General features: G+C 35.0%; 3 protein-coding genes across 5 annotated transcripts; 2 read left to right on the plus strand and 1 right to left on the minus strand.

Moving 5' to 3' along the window:
• Positions 1-5,439: 5,439 nt before the first annotated feature.
• Positions 5,440-9,026, plus strand: LOC128174350 (uncharacterized). The gene is made up of 7 exons (XM_052839921.1): positions 5,440-5,589; positions 6,695-6,837; positions 6,949-7,065; positions 7,186-7,296; positions 7,391-7,752; positions 7,926-8,084; positions 8,614-9,026. The coding sequence occupies exons 1-7, from the start codon at positions 5,459-5,461 to the stop codon at positions 8,782-8,784; spliced, it is 1,194 nt and encodes a 397-aa protein (XP_052695881.1). The 5' UTR covers positions 5,440-5,458; the 3' UTR covers positions 8,785-9,026.
• A 421-nt stretch (positions 9,027-9,447) lies between these two features.
• Positions 9,448-11,986, plus strand: LOC128174483 (uncharacterized). Its single transcript, XM_052840031.1, has 4 exons — positions 9,448-9,578; positions 10,505-10,634; positions 10,721-10,832; positions 11,072-11,986. The coding sequence occupies exons 1-4, from the start codon at positions 9,551-9,553 to the stop codon at positions 11,171-11,173; spliced, it is 372 nt and encodes a 123-aa protein (XP_052695991.1). The 5' UTR covers positions 9,448-9,550; the 3' UTR covers positions 11,174-11,986.
• On the minus strand, positions 11,982-15,889 carry LOC128174388 (uncharacterized). Of its 3 annotated transcripts, none has more exons than XM_052839966.1 (3): positions 15,754-15,885; positions 13,973-14,075; positions 11,982-13,075 (listed from the first exon to the last, which is right to left on the minus strand). In XM_052839966.1, exon 3 carries the CDS (start codon positions 13,061-13,063, stop codon positions 12,299-12,301), a length of 765 nt encoding a protein of 254 aa, XP_052695926.1. In that variant the 5' UTR covers positions 13,064-13,075; positions 13,973-14,075; positions 15,754-15,885; the 3' UTR covers positions 11,982-12,298. The 3 variants fall into 3 exon arrangements, with proteins under 3 accessions (XP_052695926.1, XP_052695921.1, XP_052695915.1); XM_052839961.1 differs by lacking the exon at positions 15,754-15,885 and adding an exon at positions 14,521-14,670; XM_052839955.1 differs by lacking the exon at positions 13,973-14,075 and having other exon boundaries at positions 15,754-15,889.
• Between the last annotated feature and the right edge of the window lie 1,864 nt (positions 15,890-17,753).

The following is a 17,753-nucleotide window of genomic DNA, read 5'->3' on the forward strand; positions in this document are numbered from 1 at the left end:
CGTAGTGACTTACCCTGTTCAATAATGACAGTTGTACGTACGGCTTTCTGTAAACATCTACAACGAAATGTCAGACTACGAGAGACTAGCGGATGTCCTCTGTCACCTACCAAGGAACGCTGAATAGGGCATAAGATCTAGGAAAGACACGAGTGATGAATGTAATAGAAAGGGAAATGAAGAGAAGGAGTAAGGTTATGCTTCTTTAATTGTCAAAAACAAAGTTATATCAAATCATGAAATTTCGTTTTGTCGATATCTAATCACATTTAGAACCATTTAAACAGGACCTTTCAGTAGGGCATAGTTATCTATTCCTTGCGTCAAAACAAGTTAAAAAAGACTTGGTTTCAAGCAAAATATGCACCATAGCTCAAAGGCCAGACAAATCTTGTTGATTTCAAAGAGCCATAGCCGAGTGGCTATATCAATGAAATAGACAGGCCTAGGTCACATTGCTGTTTGACACAACTACCCAAAGCCCAAGCTCTTTTTAAAATGGTTCTATGTGTACCGAAACAAACACTAGTAAACGCATGTAGTGAAATACCATTTTTGTCAATCTGTGGTTGGTTTATGTTACATTGTGACAATGTTTATTTGAAGAATTAAATTTTTAAGAAGTTCCTATTCTTGTGGAATTTCATTGTAAATTTTGCAACGTGTCTAATACCGTTTATGCTTGTGCCATCAGCTAGGAAATTGTTATCGTTTTCTGGCCATTTAGAATCTGGTCAACTTTCTGTAGTTTTGAGCTTTTTCCTATTTATTTCATTATGCTAAAAGGAAGAAAGTACTAATAAATAAGTAATACACTGGGATTCTTTTCACAGTGTACTTTTTTATAAAAGAGACATTCAAAAAGGTTTCGAGACTTTTTTTCTTGATTGAGAATCTGTTTTACTGACATATAACTTCAACGCTGTTTTTTTTTTCAAATAAAATTTAAAGCATTTATTAGAATTATGAATTCAAAATAAGATTAAGATATGTCAATATTTGAATGTATAATCTTAAAATATTTATTGAAATTATATTTTAAAACTTTTTTTGGTACTGTATGCATGCAAGTTGTTAGAAACATTTTTTTTCAATATATAAGAGATATATTTTTTTTAACTATTTTTGAAATGTTCTCATTTTTGTAAAATTATTCTTGATTATTAAAGTGGTTAATATTAAATTCAATTTGAAAGTTCAATAATGGTGTTTAATTTTTCTTGTTGAAAAATAAAATGTCTTAGTTAGTTTGAGTTTCTCGCTGTACACTCAAATGGTCGTTTTTCACTTATTTGTTGTTTGCTGTCTATATCAGCAAATGTCATTTTGTCTGGAAAACAGCGATGGCTGTAATGTGTTTCTCTAACAATAATAAGTATAAGGTTTCTTTATAAGGGATATATAATTTTCCTAAGATACTCTGGGTATTTTGATTGACCTGATCATAAAAATATTGTCCTCTACTCTTTCAGAGTTTTAATGATTTGCTAATATTAAATAATTTTACCAGAGACTTTACCAGGTAAACTATACACTGGGCTAACTGTCACCGCAGACTTCCCGGTACTGGATGCCTATTAATATTGGGAATCAGGTGACTCAAACTTTTGCAGATCTACTACGTCCTGAGTCCCAACTAAATTCCCAAGATACCAATACTGGTGGTGAAACTATTCCTACCCTAGCCCCTTTTTGACGTTTACCTTCTTAATACCTTTCTTTTTCTGCTAAAGCTTCTCTGTGTGTCACCTTCGAGCATCTTAGCCAGACTCCCTCATGATCAGCTGCAGGCTGCGCTGACTTGTATACCCTTGGGGCAGTTCATTCTAAGGGGTGTCAGGTTATTCTATTTTTATGGGTAAGTTTACTTGCAAATTAAGTACGAAGGTTTGGTTGCAAATTAAGGTGGCTCTATACACCACTTTTTGATGACGCAGTACGCAAAAAAGTAAACCTGGAAACATGCATTTCCGGTACTGGCTGATTTAAACTGAGGTGAATTGTATGGGAACCGCTATTTTGAAAAAAATTTGTTAAATGGATAGATTTAATTTGATAATTGGAAAATTCATTAATTACAAGTAATGTGGTATGTGACATCTTCACGTTGTGTGGTATTATTTATCGAAATAAACAATAAAATCAAGTATAAATTTTTAAAGAGTTTCTTTAGCACTATCGATATGTTACACCGTAGCGCAGTGGGTTAGTGGGTTCACTACAAATCAGTAGGTTATGAGTTCGATTCCCATCGAGAACAATAAATTTTTTAACTTTCCAAAAATTTCTAAAACGTATTTTTTGGTTGAATACCGTGAAAGAAAAATCTAAACAGGTGAAAATATTTCAATTATAATATACTTTAATGCATATTAATATCGGCACCTAACGGGGATGAGAGGTTTGCTTTGAATTTCTCTAAGGTTGGGATACATAAATCCTATTAGCCTAGTCAATGTTCCCCTTTATTTATTTGACTTAGTTTTGCACTAAAGCGAATATATTCACTTATACAGGGCAAAGTCTATAATGAAATATGCATGTATTTATCATTCCAACATTATATTTAGGAAATTTTCTTCAACTCAGAAATGAAAAGTCCCCAAGGTGTTTGGGCCTTGGGACTTAAGAACGATAACCCTTACATGAGGAACTTTCATACCAAATAAAATTTAAAATATTTTTTGTGTTTATTTGCAATTGTTTTCATTCAATTTTTTATTTCACATTTATTAAAATACATTTTCTTATAACATCAAGCAACTTTTTCAGATGATTTGTCAACAGAGTAAGAAAATATGAAAAAATATGTTTTGATGAAATACTAAAAAAAATTGCAAAAATAACATTTTTGAATGTTAAGAAGTGTTATATTTTTTTTTATGTGTCCGAAGGAAATATCCATCATATGACAAAATAATTTCTCTCAATTTGTTGATAGCTGTCTTTTTAAAAAATATTTTACAAAAACACGAAAAACATTAAAAAATTCTTTAAAAATACCTATAGTATCCCTATCGTCATTTTAATATTTGATAAGTATATGTTTTGTGGTCTTCTATTGAAAATTGGAATAAACTGTGGGTGTATAGAGCCACCTTAAGTACAAAGGTTTAATAACGAAATCAAAGTACTGAAGAACTGACGGGATTTGATTTTGTCGATGTTTATTTATTTTAAAAACAATGATATGTTATTTTGCATGACAAGTACATGTAGTTGATGAATTACGCACATTTTTTATAATATGAATTTTTGGACTTTTTTGACAAGAATGTCGAGAACCCCCCATATGAATCATGATAAATAATATTTTATGATAAAATGAATTCAATCAAACTATGTATCAGTAATAGAAATATTTCTCCGACATTGTATGGATCCAAGCAATATTGAACTCTAGTTTCGTTCAACCAAACGCTCTGCTGACACCATAAATATCCGACAAGGATTTACGGAGACAGCCGAGCGTCGAGTTGAACGAGATTATATTGAACTCTGGCGTAGGAATATATACGACTACAAAAAATAGATAAATTGTTCGTACCATTTAAAATCTGACTATTTTCAAGGTATTTATAAATAAGTTTCCTTGAAAAACAATGCTTAAGCATACATTAGATCGAATTCATCAATTATTTTCAAGAACTAAGTCTTGTCAGCAGCAATGATTTGTGCTGAGGTCCAAACAATGTTTCACTTTCGGTTTGTCTGAGTAACTGCATAGGAGAGTTGATTAAAATCAACTCCCAAAAACAATAATCACATTGCCCCTTTGCCTTTGCATCTTAATTATTGCTTCGTTTTTGCATCCTTGCACTTTTGCATTCACAGCTTCGTATTTTCGCCCTAGCAACAGACACGAGTTGAAAAAGCATTCTGAGAGTATTGCATAAGCAATACATGTCCCCTACCGGTTTGTGGAAATTATGAAAACAATGCACTGTTATGCAGAATATCGAACCCGAACATTAAAAAATTGGAATATAAAAAACTAATTTTCTCGAAAATATGTCAACCAGACGCTACAAAAGTGTAAACTTGATCTGTAGTTTGACATTTTGAAGCTGTTCAGCAAATTTCATATTATTCCTCAAACGCATAAAGAAAAAAAGTGAGTATTGCATAAGCAATACACGTCCCCTACCGGTTTGTGGAAATTGTGAAAACAATGCACTGTTATGCAGAATATCGAACCCGAACATTAAAAAATTGGAATATAAAAAACTAATTTTCTCGAAATATGTCAACCAGACGCTACAAAATTGTAAACTTGATCTGTAGTTTGACATTTTGAAGCTGTTCAGCAAATTTCATATTATTCCTCAAACGCATAAAGAAAAAAAGTGTGGAAAACTGAAGTGGGACAGACAGACGGACGGACGGACGGACGGACGGACGGACTGACGGACGCAGAGGAAAGCTATAGTCCCCTCCGGTGAAAACCGGTAGGGGACTAATAAAAATGGAAAATTAACAGGTTACCAACACAGATCCCTCAAACATAGGCAATGTCGTTATTCGTAGTACAACATAAAATAATCAATTATTCGTCAAAAAATCTATTCAAAATACTCGCTTGAAAGAGTTGCCATGTCATCAAAAATGATAGTCAGTTGTTTTGGTAAAACCCTCATGTGATCTACGACTACTCATATGTTATAAGTAAGTATTTATCCGGTTTTATTAAACACAAAAACTAAATATGATGAGGAGGAAACTTATTAAAAGACAGGAGTGAAAAATGTAAAACACAATATCTCTGCATTTAAGGGGAGATGATCTTTGTGAATGGATGAAATTTAATTTGACCGGATTAGAAGGCTGAGGGGTCAACAAATTACACGTCAGATCCGTCTTAAGGAGGCTGGGGGGTCAAAATATAATATAATATAAAACCATCAGATTTATTTGAAAATTTTATATGCGATTTCTGAAGCTATCAACTACTATTTGTTAAAGAAAAATTTCATATATTTTAATATAAAATTTCATCACTTCCCATTATCTTTATATGGAGCTCTTCTTTTAAAGGAGATCAATATTGTCTAAAATGGCAGCCACCCCTCAGCCCCCTTAAAATTTTAAAAATGGTATTCATTGCCATAAATTAATTTTTAGTGAAGAAAAACTTTTGGCTTTAAAGCTTTAACTTTTTCTTGCATCTTTGAACAGAGCTTTTCGTCTACTGAGGTAAATATAGTCTTAAAATTGCCACGACCATCTTGTCCTCTTAATGTATTTATACAGGTATACAAATGTAGAGTATTAAGGTACACAAATATACACAGGTACACGTCCTGGATAACAGCGTCCTATATGTCGGTCCCCGTTACCTCGCTCCGACTGTATACAGGTGCACATGCATTCCTCTACCTATCACAACCCGTTCAGTTCAGATCACTTCAGGATCAGGGTCTAGGTTCACTCAGCTTTCAGTTGGCTTATTCTTATTGCAATGGACTTGTCAAAGATTGAGTTTGGTGCTGAGATGAAGAAAGAGTGCTTCCATTTTGAGGAGGGTTACGTCTTTATGAATCACGCGGCTTATGGAGAGGTTCCCGTTCTGATACGAGACAAACAGAAGCAGTAAGGCAACAGGGTTCCTCACAATAGATCGCTAATACAGTTCTATTTTGATTCAATTTTTGGGGGGAGATGGTTAAATATATACTTAAATATTGTCAATACTCTATTGTTTTTGTGGTATATACAAGAGATGTGTTATAATGATGAAAATTGAAAGATATTCGTTAATCGTTCAAATAGAACCACAATATAACGTACATGTACCGACATCCAAAACGGGTATTTTAACGTGTAGAAACGTTGTCTTGTTAACCTTGGTTATTTGAAATGCCAGTGCATCAGTTCATCTGATAACTATCATAATATCATTGGACAGCATTATGACTAAGAGAATGATATACATTAGCTCGATAAAAATAAACTAAAGGTTTTATTTATCATTTAATTGACGAATGCGCCATTATGTTGTATATTTCGACAAGTTCCATTCCATTAATTCGCAATTCATAATTTTCAAGGTGTTTGTGTATAGTTCCAGCATATTATTTTCATGATAACAAGCTTGCTCATAAGGCTTAGAGAAATGATATTCGATGCACAGTGACCTCACAACATAACAAAATTCAACGATAGTCTTTTAGTGTTAAGCTTCTCTAGCAACAAAACAATAAAGAATCTAAATGAAATAAATAGGATCAATTGTAGTATCATAATTGTAAGGCTCATTTTAAGGCAGGTGAAGCACTTTAAGCACGTGTTTCTAAAACATTTTCTGCATCTCAGTTTTAAAAAGAGACCAGTTATTTTATCATTGCAAATCTCGAGAACTTTTTGCTTTTGTGGAGTTACTTTTCTTGGTTCTTTGGTGTCTATTGGGGTGTGTTCTGTTTTTCAATTTCTTTCATTTTTTCCAAATATATTTGATTTAATGTAGACAAAATGAAAAAAAAGTTTTGTATATCTAATAGGGCTTTTTCTGTAAGTACATTACAATAACATGACTGAATATTATTGTCGTATAAATGCTCACCTTCGGATGGGGATGGGGGGGGGGGGGGTTGGCGATAGCATACTTACAAATAATTTGTCCTTAGCTACGCTACTTTATAATGTTAAGGCTTCTGGACGCTCAGAAAAGATAAACCATTCCGACTGACTTTTGCAGGTTGTTGGACGTTCAGAACGACAACACCGGGACCTACTTCCGGGAAGTCCTACCCCGGATGTACATGAAATCTTTGCAAGCAGCTGCCGGGTTCTTGGGAGCGGATGTCAATAATTTGGTTTTTGTCCAAAATGCCACCACAGGTATGAAAACTAATGAATGATACGTTTTTGATGCAATCATGAATACACTTACTAGCATATTATCATAAATGAGTCCAAATATTTATCTGAAGGAAAAACTGTTTTCTGCAGGGGTGAACACAGTTTTGAGAGCCTTCCCGTGGAAGGTTGGGGACGAGATATTGACAACAACGTACACATACGACGCTGTGAGAAATACCTGCAGCAGGATTGTTCAAATGTTCTCAGGTTCGTCTGATGTCATTAAGGTCTTGTAACGTTATATCTTCAATATCAATTTGTACAAATTTTTATATCTCCAAGCACTGAATTCATGAAACAGTACCTCAGTTCCTTTTCTTAAATAAGGGCACGTGCGTGAGTTACAGATACAGTTTCCTATCAAGGACGTGTCGGAGCTGACAGAGGCTATGACGTCATGTCTGAAAAAATATCCCAATATTAAAGTTGTGATATTAGGTAAATCCCAAATCTATAAAATCTGTAAAGATATATCTGTCATGTAAAAGAGTAAAGTTTCCTGTAAAATGGCTTGTAATTGGGTTGTTTCCAGATCATATCACGAGCTCTACTGCACTACTGTTCCCTATCAAGAAAATGATAGAGGAGTGCCGAAAGCGCGGGGTTTTGGTTTTGATTGACGGTGCTCATGCTCCAGGGCAAGTGGAGATAAATCTAGAGGATCTCTGTCCAGATTTCTACGTCGGAAATTTCCACAAGTGGTTGTATACCCCTCGGGGGTGCGCTTTTCTCTGGGTCCACAGGGATCACCAGAGTTGGTGCACTCCCCTCGTGACGTCGAGACAATATAACAACGGCTTCCAGATAGAATTTTGTGTACAAGGAACAAGAGACGATATTCCGTACTTTCTGGTTCCAGATGCTATCCTGTTCCTTAAGGAATTGGGTGGGATGGTCAGTAATTATTTTAAATATAAGAGTACATTGTACAGTACTTCTGTAGTACCAAATTTATACATCCATACATACAATTTGTAACACTAATAATTCTTTTTAAAGGACTTTTTCTTTTTATCGTTAATTTCATTTGTTGTTACATGTACCAATCTAAAGTTATTCACATGTAGGAGAAGATAAATCGATACAAAAGAGATTTATTGGACAAGGCCACAATTATGTTAACGGAGAGACTGAACACCGACGTCCTTCAGATTCCCGGATCTATGGAAGCCCCCGGAATGAGAATGGTCCTGTTACCGGAATACGAGGATTACCCTAAAACATTGGTAAGAATCGTGATGAGTTGGTATGGACACCTTGTAACAGAGGATACTGGGTCTTCCCCTACATACACTTTTGTCATCTAGCTTTCTTTCCCTTTTTTTCATTAAAGAAAATTAAATTTTCGAAGCAATTTTTCGGGTTGACTTTTTAAAGCGTATACAGTATATGTAGCTTTGATGAAGTGATATTCGTTGAATGAATGGTTGTTAGTTAATTAAGTCATTTTAAATTTTCCTTTTGGAAATTTACTTCGCTAAATTGAGAATTTTTTGTTTTTGATTGTCCCATGGTCTGTCCGTCTATACAATCTGGTCCGTTTGTCTCTTTCTGTCAGATTTTGTTCTTGGCCAAATTTTTTTTGTCTTTACACATAAGCAACATTATATAAATCTTAGTCTGAAGGAATTTCAACGTCAGAGATCAAGGTAAGTAAAAAAGTTAATTGGAGGAGGTCAAGGACCTATTTTACTTCAATATGACTTTGTAGGGAGTATGTATTATTTCATAATCAAGTCGACTTTATTTATCAAGGAAGGCTCGGAGAAACTGTTCATGGACCTGACCCACAAATACAAGACCAACACCGCTATATACCACGTCCAGGGAGAGCTGTACATTCGGGTATCTGCCAACATCTACAACGAAATGTCAGACTACCAGAAACTGGCGGATGTCCTGTGTCAGCTACCGAGGAAACATTGAATATAACATCAGGATCAGCTTTCAGAGAGAGAGAGAGAGAGAGAGAGAGAGAGAGAGAGAGAGAGAGAGAGAGAGAGAGAGAGAGAGAGAGTTCAGCAATTGTAATTATCGGTACATACATATGTATCTACTATTATATTGCTATATACAAGGAAGTATAATTTACACGAATGGTTTTAAAAGATTTTTCGGTCTTTCTTCTGTAAGTATGTATCATTTTTTTAATTATGTGCAGCATTGTTAATTTTTTTTAAATAAATCATTCGTTTATGACATATATCTGATCTAATTTATACATTCGGTCTACCTTATACATGTACGACATCTTGTAAAAATCGTACCCATATATATCTTTTATGAAATGTAAATTTTATGTAAATTTCGGCCTGAATGAAAGACTGGAGGTACTGAAGAAAAAGAAGGGTACATGGGATGAATACCTGAGTGGGTTGCCGGGTCGGTCCTGTCAGGCTGTCCTCGAGCACACCTGATTTCTCTGGGTGGAAAAAGCAGAAATCTTGGAATTTTTATATTATATCGATTTCTTTGACGAAAGGAAAATGTATTTATTATTAAAATCAACAAAGCGTGGTGGAAACAATTACCCAAGACACACCATTTGCATTGGTGGAGGCAGTTATTTTTTTCCGGATAAATAGCGATGCTCAGTTTTGGATTTGGTAACTACTATTACTACTTTCTGTTTCGCATTTATCGCGTATATCGTAAAATTTTGACAGAATTATTTTCCTTTGATTGAAGTAAAATGGCAACAGACACGAGAATACCAACAGGTAATAATATACCATACGATTATGTATGTGTATTCCGTTCATTCTTGCCTGTCCATTTGAAGTATTAGGCGCTAAGATCGTAACCGATCAGATAAGACATGACACGCCCTGGCGATGGCGTTATCTATGCATGTCCCTCGTCAAAATAATGTGCAGGCACGTAGCATCGTTTTTGAAAGTGGGGGGGCCAGAGTTATCCAAAAAATCTTGACAAGCAAAAAAAAAAAAAAAAAAAAAAAAAAAGGAAACTGTTATGTTTCCCAAAATCTTAATCCGTGGGGGGGGGGGGGGGGGGGGGGGGGGGGGGGGGGGGGGGGGGGGGGGGGGCGGCTTACTATAAAACTTCAATTTCACTTCTCATTTCCTTATTTTCATATCAATTTTTTACATACTCCCAAAAAAGTGGGGGGGCCAACTCAATGATAATTCCATTTTTTATATGTATATTTTAAAAAATTTGTTGCTGCGAGAAAAAGTGGGGGGGGCCAGGCCCCCCCTGGCCCCCCCTGATGCTACGTGCCTGATGTGTTGTCAATTCATTAAGACACGACAGGCTGGAAACGCTTCGGCAAATCAACGATTCAATAACTTAAACTGCATGTTATGTATAGATGTCAATATAAATGCATGTGTTTTATACACTCATAAAACACATTCAGACATGTTTTCACTTGCAAACTTGTATTTATAAAACATTTATGATTTATTTATAATTATATATTATATAAAATTATTTCCACCCTGACTAAGAAAAGCTTGTACCATCAGGTAAAATATATGGGTAATTATACTTCATTGTTTTACTGTATTGTTGGTTTTCTTAACTTGAACTCATTTGAAGCTCAGTTTCCTAATCACTGATTTTCCTTACTTGAATAATTTACATGTAGATTAATCAAATAAGTTATTTTTTCCATTTGTTTAAGTTGCTGCAGAGGAAGTAGACTTAACATCAATTCGAGTTGTTGTTATTGTACCAGAGTTAACCATGAAGAAATCCCTATTTTCTAAGGAACCTGCCAAAAACTGTCAAGTTAATGTAAAACCAAATGCAAGGTAAGAGGGGTTATCTTTCTTGAAGAATTCTCTGAGTAAAAATTTGTTTCCTATATTGAGAGAGATTTTTATTTTAATTTGTCTAGAACTCTAGAGGTCACTGTTGATATTGAAGAAAAGGGTGGCAAAGTGATCAAATATGCCTATAAAGCCAACAAGCTGCCCGGCGACATTGATCCTGATGGCTGTAAGACTGAGGCAAGTAGACACAGAGTTACAGACCCACAACCTGTAATATTTGTATCTTATCTATAAATCCTTTCGACCTGCTATTGGACCAGTGAATGGAACATATTAACCCTTCTCTATACATGTATATACAAGTTTACATTTTTTAATCAATAAACTTTGCCTGCTGCATAGATATAATTATAAACAACAATTAATATTTTAAGCAAATCACAGATAAATTACTTATCAGTTACATTGTGTTTCAGTACAAGAAAGGACAGGTCATAATTTTTCTGAAGAAGAAGGAGGAGACATCATGGGCCGTGCCCCTGTCTAAGAATGGGCTGGACCAGGACCCTGACGCCTAGGTACGAGGGGTGGGGGGAACCAGTCTACAGTCAACACAGAGGGAGAATATTGATTGTGATGGGAACGCTGAATGTGATATTGTCAGCTGTGCCTAAATGTAAAACCTGCTGAGCTGACATTTCCTAATGCTATGCTTCATTTGTTTCCTGAAAATATCAACCTATTAACTTGTTGAGCTGATTTTTTTTACAGCGGTGCTGCAATTTGTTTTATAGCAATATTGGTCCAATGCATCTTTGTGCATTCTGTAGATATCTTTTAAATCCGCGCCTTTTTCGCACAGTAACTGAAAATCTCCACCTTTTTATCTTAGTAATCATTTATCTTCACAATGTACATGAAAATGTAGATGGGAGTAGTGGTGAATGGCTTGTAGACAGTATTACCTAGACAACTAGACACGTGTAGGGACATCTTGTCAACCACCTAATGAATTTGTTCCAATAACAATAAACTATGTAAATAAAAACGACAATTCAACCGTAAATTTTTTTCTCCACTTGATAATCTTTTATGAGGAAAACAATCTTTAGAGTGCAATATTATAACGTACCTATGTCACAAGGTGTGTGTTTATCAATTATTGTATATCTAAAAAATTTGTTCAGATTTTTTGTTATAACTTGCGGATTATTTTGAAGCATTTTAATTTTTTTCTTTACAGTCTTTGTTGTTAGTATACAAATGTATTCCTTTTGATTTTTTTATACGTATGTTTATATTTTAACATTTTATAAGAGTTGTCTTCATTAAAGTAAATTATGTAAAATAGTTTAATGTGTTTTGAAAAATAAAGAATATCAAAAATATAATTTTGTTTTCTATTTATAATTGCTAAATAAACTATAGATTTCATACATGTTAATTTCCAGTCTGTATGAATGACATTTCCCAGAAAACTAATTGTTCATGATTACAATGGATGGGATGTCCATTTATCTTAGCTGTTGACATTTACGTCAAATAGAATCATCTCTGGAATTTAACAATCTGGGAATTTAATTAATGAAGTTTACATAGCTCTGTACTATATACCAACTGTTAATCACATAGATATGGACAAATGAACTTGCTTATCAACCTTTAGAACATCCCTTCGTGATATACACAAGTTAGGTATCTAATCAATTACTTAAGGGCTCTTCCTTCAATTTAATTTGTTGTTCTACTCCAAACCGGAAGTTACAGTTTCCCTCTATCAGCCAGTGCACGGTTCTCTCCTCTATAGTAAATCCTGTCACCCCTTTCTTTTGCTCGTCCTTCATTATTTGAGAGAAATCTCCTTCAAACGACTGAATAAATGAATTGTTGTCTTTTAAATTTGTCAAAGAAACAATCACAATTCCTCGTATTTTCACTAACATTTTGTACTTGGCGCTAAATTCACTCTCCCTCACAACCAGATCGGCGGTTGCGCAGTGGTTCCCTTTGACCCTTACAGTGCTATTTACAGCCCAGGTCAAGGAATTCTCGTTCGTGTCCTCAAATCCCGTCTGCATGTTCACCTCTCGCCCAAATCCCGCTGTGATCTCGGCCACTTCCTCCGGAAGTCCCAGTTTCAGTTCCACGTTAAATCCCTTAGTAAATCCCTTTTCTATGCAGGTGGTACTTACGCACGACGTCGACCTCTCGGTTTGAAACGAGTGTTCCTGCTCGTTTTCTGTGTCGTTATGAAATGTGGACCGGAAGACGACTTGTGCCTTTGGAAGCTCCACCATGACTTTGTCGTCATACTCGGGTTTCTCGGTGACGAATCGAACACGTGACCAGTTAACGTTTAACTGAACATCCTCAAAACGCAGCTTACTGTTTTCTTTGGAGCGAATTTTCAAAAAATTTGTCCATGCCCATGTTTTGACAGTGTCATCGAGATCTAAAACGTTCGCCATATTGCTAAATTGCTGAAAATAATTAAAAAACAAATAAGGAATTTCAAAGTACATGCAAAAAGTTTTCTAGAAATACATATATATGTCACGTATTTTCTGTTAATAAATATGTATTCAGTTCGTTGATCTCTGACTTCAATAATAAAATTTAATTCAAATTAGCTGGCTCTTGTCAAGCAAACACACAACATAAAACATATAAAGAAAAAATAGAATTTTGCTTTATCAAATTTTAAAATAATTCTAAACTTATTTTCCTTATTTAATCTATTAATCAAATAAGAAAAATACATGTGTATTTATAGGTGTACTTAGTCACAATACTCTCCCTACCAGCTATTTATTAATTATCTTTATCTCCACAAGTTACGAAGACCAGGGGACAAAACCTGGGGGTAATAAACCTATCTGACGCCGGACATTTACACTGTATACAATAGCTGGACTCTGGCTCCTCTCGTTTGTAAACACGGATTGCATTCAGCATAAAAATGTAATAAACCGACTGCGGACAGTTTGTGTGATACGTGTATTCCTGGAGAAAAACTGTACCGAATGACAACTTGTAGTATTTATTTCAATATTCAACAGAGCACGCAAAGTTATTTAAGAAACCAAAAGAAAATGCGAGATGTGACGGCATTATATATGTCAAAATTATTTTTATTTTTTTTTTTGATACATGCATAAAGTACACATTCATGAGATAAGTGATGAAATATCACCGAGAATTAATCGTTATTTAATGTTATTTAAAATGCCATAAATGGTCTGTATAGTAACTTGTAATTTTAAACCAAAAATTATCTGTTCAAACTATTTTTATTGGTGTTTTTATATCAGATGTGAATAATTTAAATTAATGTCCTTTTACCAAATCTAACTAGATAAGAACAAAACAGGCCTTACCCCCAGAGTCTGTGACTGACTAGTTACCGTCGCGTGCCTTGGGGTCCCCTCTGTGTGTCCGGACTGACCGTCACTCAGTCAGAGACAGTGGGATTACCACGACCTGATATGTCAATATTGTTACATTGGGATCAAGCTGGCCTCACTCCAAACTAAACTTTTGTTTTCTCTCTTCCTATAATCCGATTTAAAACTACTTCCAACAAACTATCTATAGTATTTGGTTATTTCATAGCTCTCTTGGTTTTGTTACATTTCCGATTGTCTCGAGTGTTTTACTATCAATTCCAAACAAAATCAAATTGAAGGACCTAACACGTATAATACTTGTCATTTAATCAAATTATAACTAGTATTGGCAGTGCGTATCGAAAAAACATGTACAAGTATGTGAATTTGGTGATCATTTTCGTTGAATCAGTGCAGTTGCTTTTAATACATTTGAGTTGCACTGCATGCAGTTTTAATTAGATGTATATAGCCATCGCGGGCCTAGAACGGAGGAGAGAAGTGCATTACAGGCTAGGACGCAACAAAATGGCACGTACCATTTGCTCAGCCTAGTATCGACCAGGCATCGGAATGTAACTATACGCCATGGACCACCTCACTCAAGACAAATGTGATTTATGATTGATATCAAACCATCCATATTCGGTAAATTTGATAATCCCGCCGGCTTTTATAGTGTCTTGTCGCTGCAGAGGGAATACAGAAAGTTTAGTTACAAAAAGCCATCAGCGGAAGCCAGCCACTTAACGTAACGGCAGAAAGAGCCTGTTATTAGAACAGTAACGGAATCTGTTCTCTTAAACACCAAAGGGAGAATGAAGAGGCAGGAAGCAGGAATTATATCCGAGAGCATTTTTATGTTTCCGTTCAGAATCTTTAGTAACCAGAAATATTTGCAAAGGTTTACAAAAAGCTCTTAGAGTGTGTGATGTTATATCTGACACCGAGAGAATAACGGGGAAAGAAAGCTATCAGAAACTTCATTAGCGTGCTCGTGTGGGACACGTGCGTCTGGTAATTGATCACGAGTAAATTAGTTTAAGGGTGAACCAATGTTTATATACACATTGTCTGAGGCCCGGCTTCACGGAACATATGTTTTTGTTATGACAGAGGATGCCATCAAATTTTGTTTGCATCCGACCTCCGTCGGGGTGTTTAGAGTATAGAATGTACTTAATGTACACAGCCTACGTTCAGTAACAAAAAGGGTCATATTTCAGCAGGAACTTTTGCTACAATGGCTAACAAGGAAATAAAAGTGTCTTTTTCCGGCCCGAAGTATGTGTGTAGTTTGTCATTACAGAACACAAAACTTGCTTCCTCCTTGTAAATGCTTGTCCTGTCCATAATTTTGATATAAACATAGAAATCACCCTCTGTTTTAGGGGTCACATATAGTTTGATTTGGGCGTTTTCAGTGACGTATCAAAACTGGTCGCTCAGAACTATCATTAACAATCTGTGAACTTTGACACCCAAATAAATAGTACTAGTTAAGTATATTTACAACGATATAGAGAACGATATCGTGTTTTAAAATCGGTTTCACATTAATAAAATTTGCACTGAACAGACGTGTGACTCCACAGGTTAATCACAAATCGATATTGATGAAACAATTGCTCTTTTTCCCCGACTTAGAAATGCAACATTGTCCCGAAACCTGTGGATTTTTGCTTTTCTTTATAACTGATAATCAAATGATATAAATGAAGACAATACAATCTCGTCTAAAGTAAAAGAAAGAAATGAATTAATTTACCTACCTTTATTTTAATGAATTCGCAATTTCCTTTGGGTTATTGCTCCGTCACTTCAGCAACAGTCATAGCCGACTTCAAGCTGTGCATTGGTTGGATCAAACTAGTCACGTGGTAGTATAGCAATGTAAATCGATGGCCATTTGGCCAGGTAAATTATTGACGATGTTGTGAAGGTATGACCATATTTCACAGATGGTGTACATAATTTCAATGTTAATCATAGTGTAAACACGCTCAATTTAATACCCTTGTATACATTCTCAAATCATTATGTTAGAGTGATGAGAGAGAGAGAGAGAGAGAGAGTGTGTGTGTGTCTATGAATTAAAACATATTAATTTCTACTAAATTAGAACAAAAATTAATCAACTAGCACACTCGATTTTTAAGCACTACAGTGGGTTAAGCATACACGAACATATTATACCCCTTGTCTAGTTCATATATCAAGGAATCAAGGATACATCTATATAATTATATTGCTACATGCATAACATTAAGAACATGTATACAGTACAGTTCACGAGTATCCCGACACCCACCGTGTAAAAAACACGGTGGAAAACGGTCTGTGTCGCACCGTGTACACGGTGTGACACCGTGTATGTGTATTGGAAAATTCAAGAAAAAGCACCGTGTCGCACGGTGGCCGCCCGTGTAACTCCGTGGCCACTGTGTTACTCCGTGGATATTGTTACCTGAGACGTTGATAGAAACAGCGTATGTTTAGAAATAAAAAAATTATGGCTAAACAAGGGTTGAAACATATATGTCCTCGTCATATTAAAAAAAAAAAAAAAGAATGTCGACTTAAGTTGCACGGACCCAAAAAGTTTTGTCGGGGCTGTCAACGTGAAGTTATTTTTTTGTGATCTGAAAACTCGACGTAAATGGGTACCTTTTAATTCATTTGTTCTTAAATGAACTGAAATAAATTCACCAAATATATTTAATAATCAATTGATATATAATCAAAATTCAAATGAATTTAATTCATCGTGGGTTTTTTTCTAAACACACGTGATGTTGAAACTGACGATCCGATTAAAATATCGGGAGCTTAAACGTCTTATTTTCTGTTATCTGAAAACACTTTCTGGTTTATTAATTAATTTACAGCCTTACTTTTAACCAATTAAAAATGATAAATGAAAACATTTCAGATCATGTTTTTATTAAAAACATGTTGATGTGCTGTAGTAAATAACAACCCCATGTTACCGGTGACTCGAATAATTTGGACTTCAGCTATTTACGTAGCAATAAATAAACAAAAAATCTCTTATATATTTTAGATTATACATAAATACATGTACATACTCTTGTTAAATTATATTCAAGCATTGTACTAAAAATATACGCGCATTTAATAAAATAACTTTCAACTTTATTTCCGTACAGCTGGTAATAGCGCCGTGATTTCACATGAAAAAATCACTCGTGCGATACTCCTGTACGGAAGCTGATCAGATACACAACATTGTCTTTCATCTTGGGTTCTATACACAACAGGTGTTATTGTCTGTCTTGTTAGGTGTCATTGTAATTTACAACTAACTGTGTGTATATTTGGACGTCTGAACAGGTGTACTCGAGATGCCGTTATTCACACCTTTCCACGGACACCTGTTTGGTAACTCATCACAACCCGTTGTGTGTATGGTCTGAATATATTTTACTTCTACTTTGTTAGTTCCGTGATTTTTCCTAATCTCTAACAAAAAAATTGTCTGTAGATGTGTACACAAACTACTATACGTAAGACTATCGGCGCGTGGATCCGGAGAACAATTCAGCAACTCTATAAATGCGGGAATTTCACAAAGTATTAACTTGCGATGAGAAATTATTTACCGGGTCATACATGTATGTACGAAAAGACCTGATTGATTAAAAAGATGAATGAGATAATACCGTTAACTTTTTGCAAGCATTTATAACAAACACAACTTTATTTACTTTATAACCAATCTAATATGTGTGATGTGAAATAGCGTCGAAAT

Source organism: Crassostrea angulata, chromosome 1 (genome assembly GCF_025612915.1).
Source record: "Crassostrea angulata isolate pt1a10 chromosome 1, ASM2561291v2, whole genome shotgun sequence".
In the NCBI taxonomy this organism is placed as follows: Eukaryota; Metazoa; Mollusca; class Bivalvia; order Ostreida; family Ostreidae; genus Magallana; species Magallana angulata.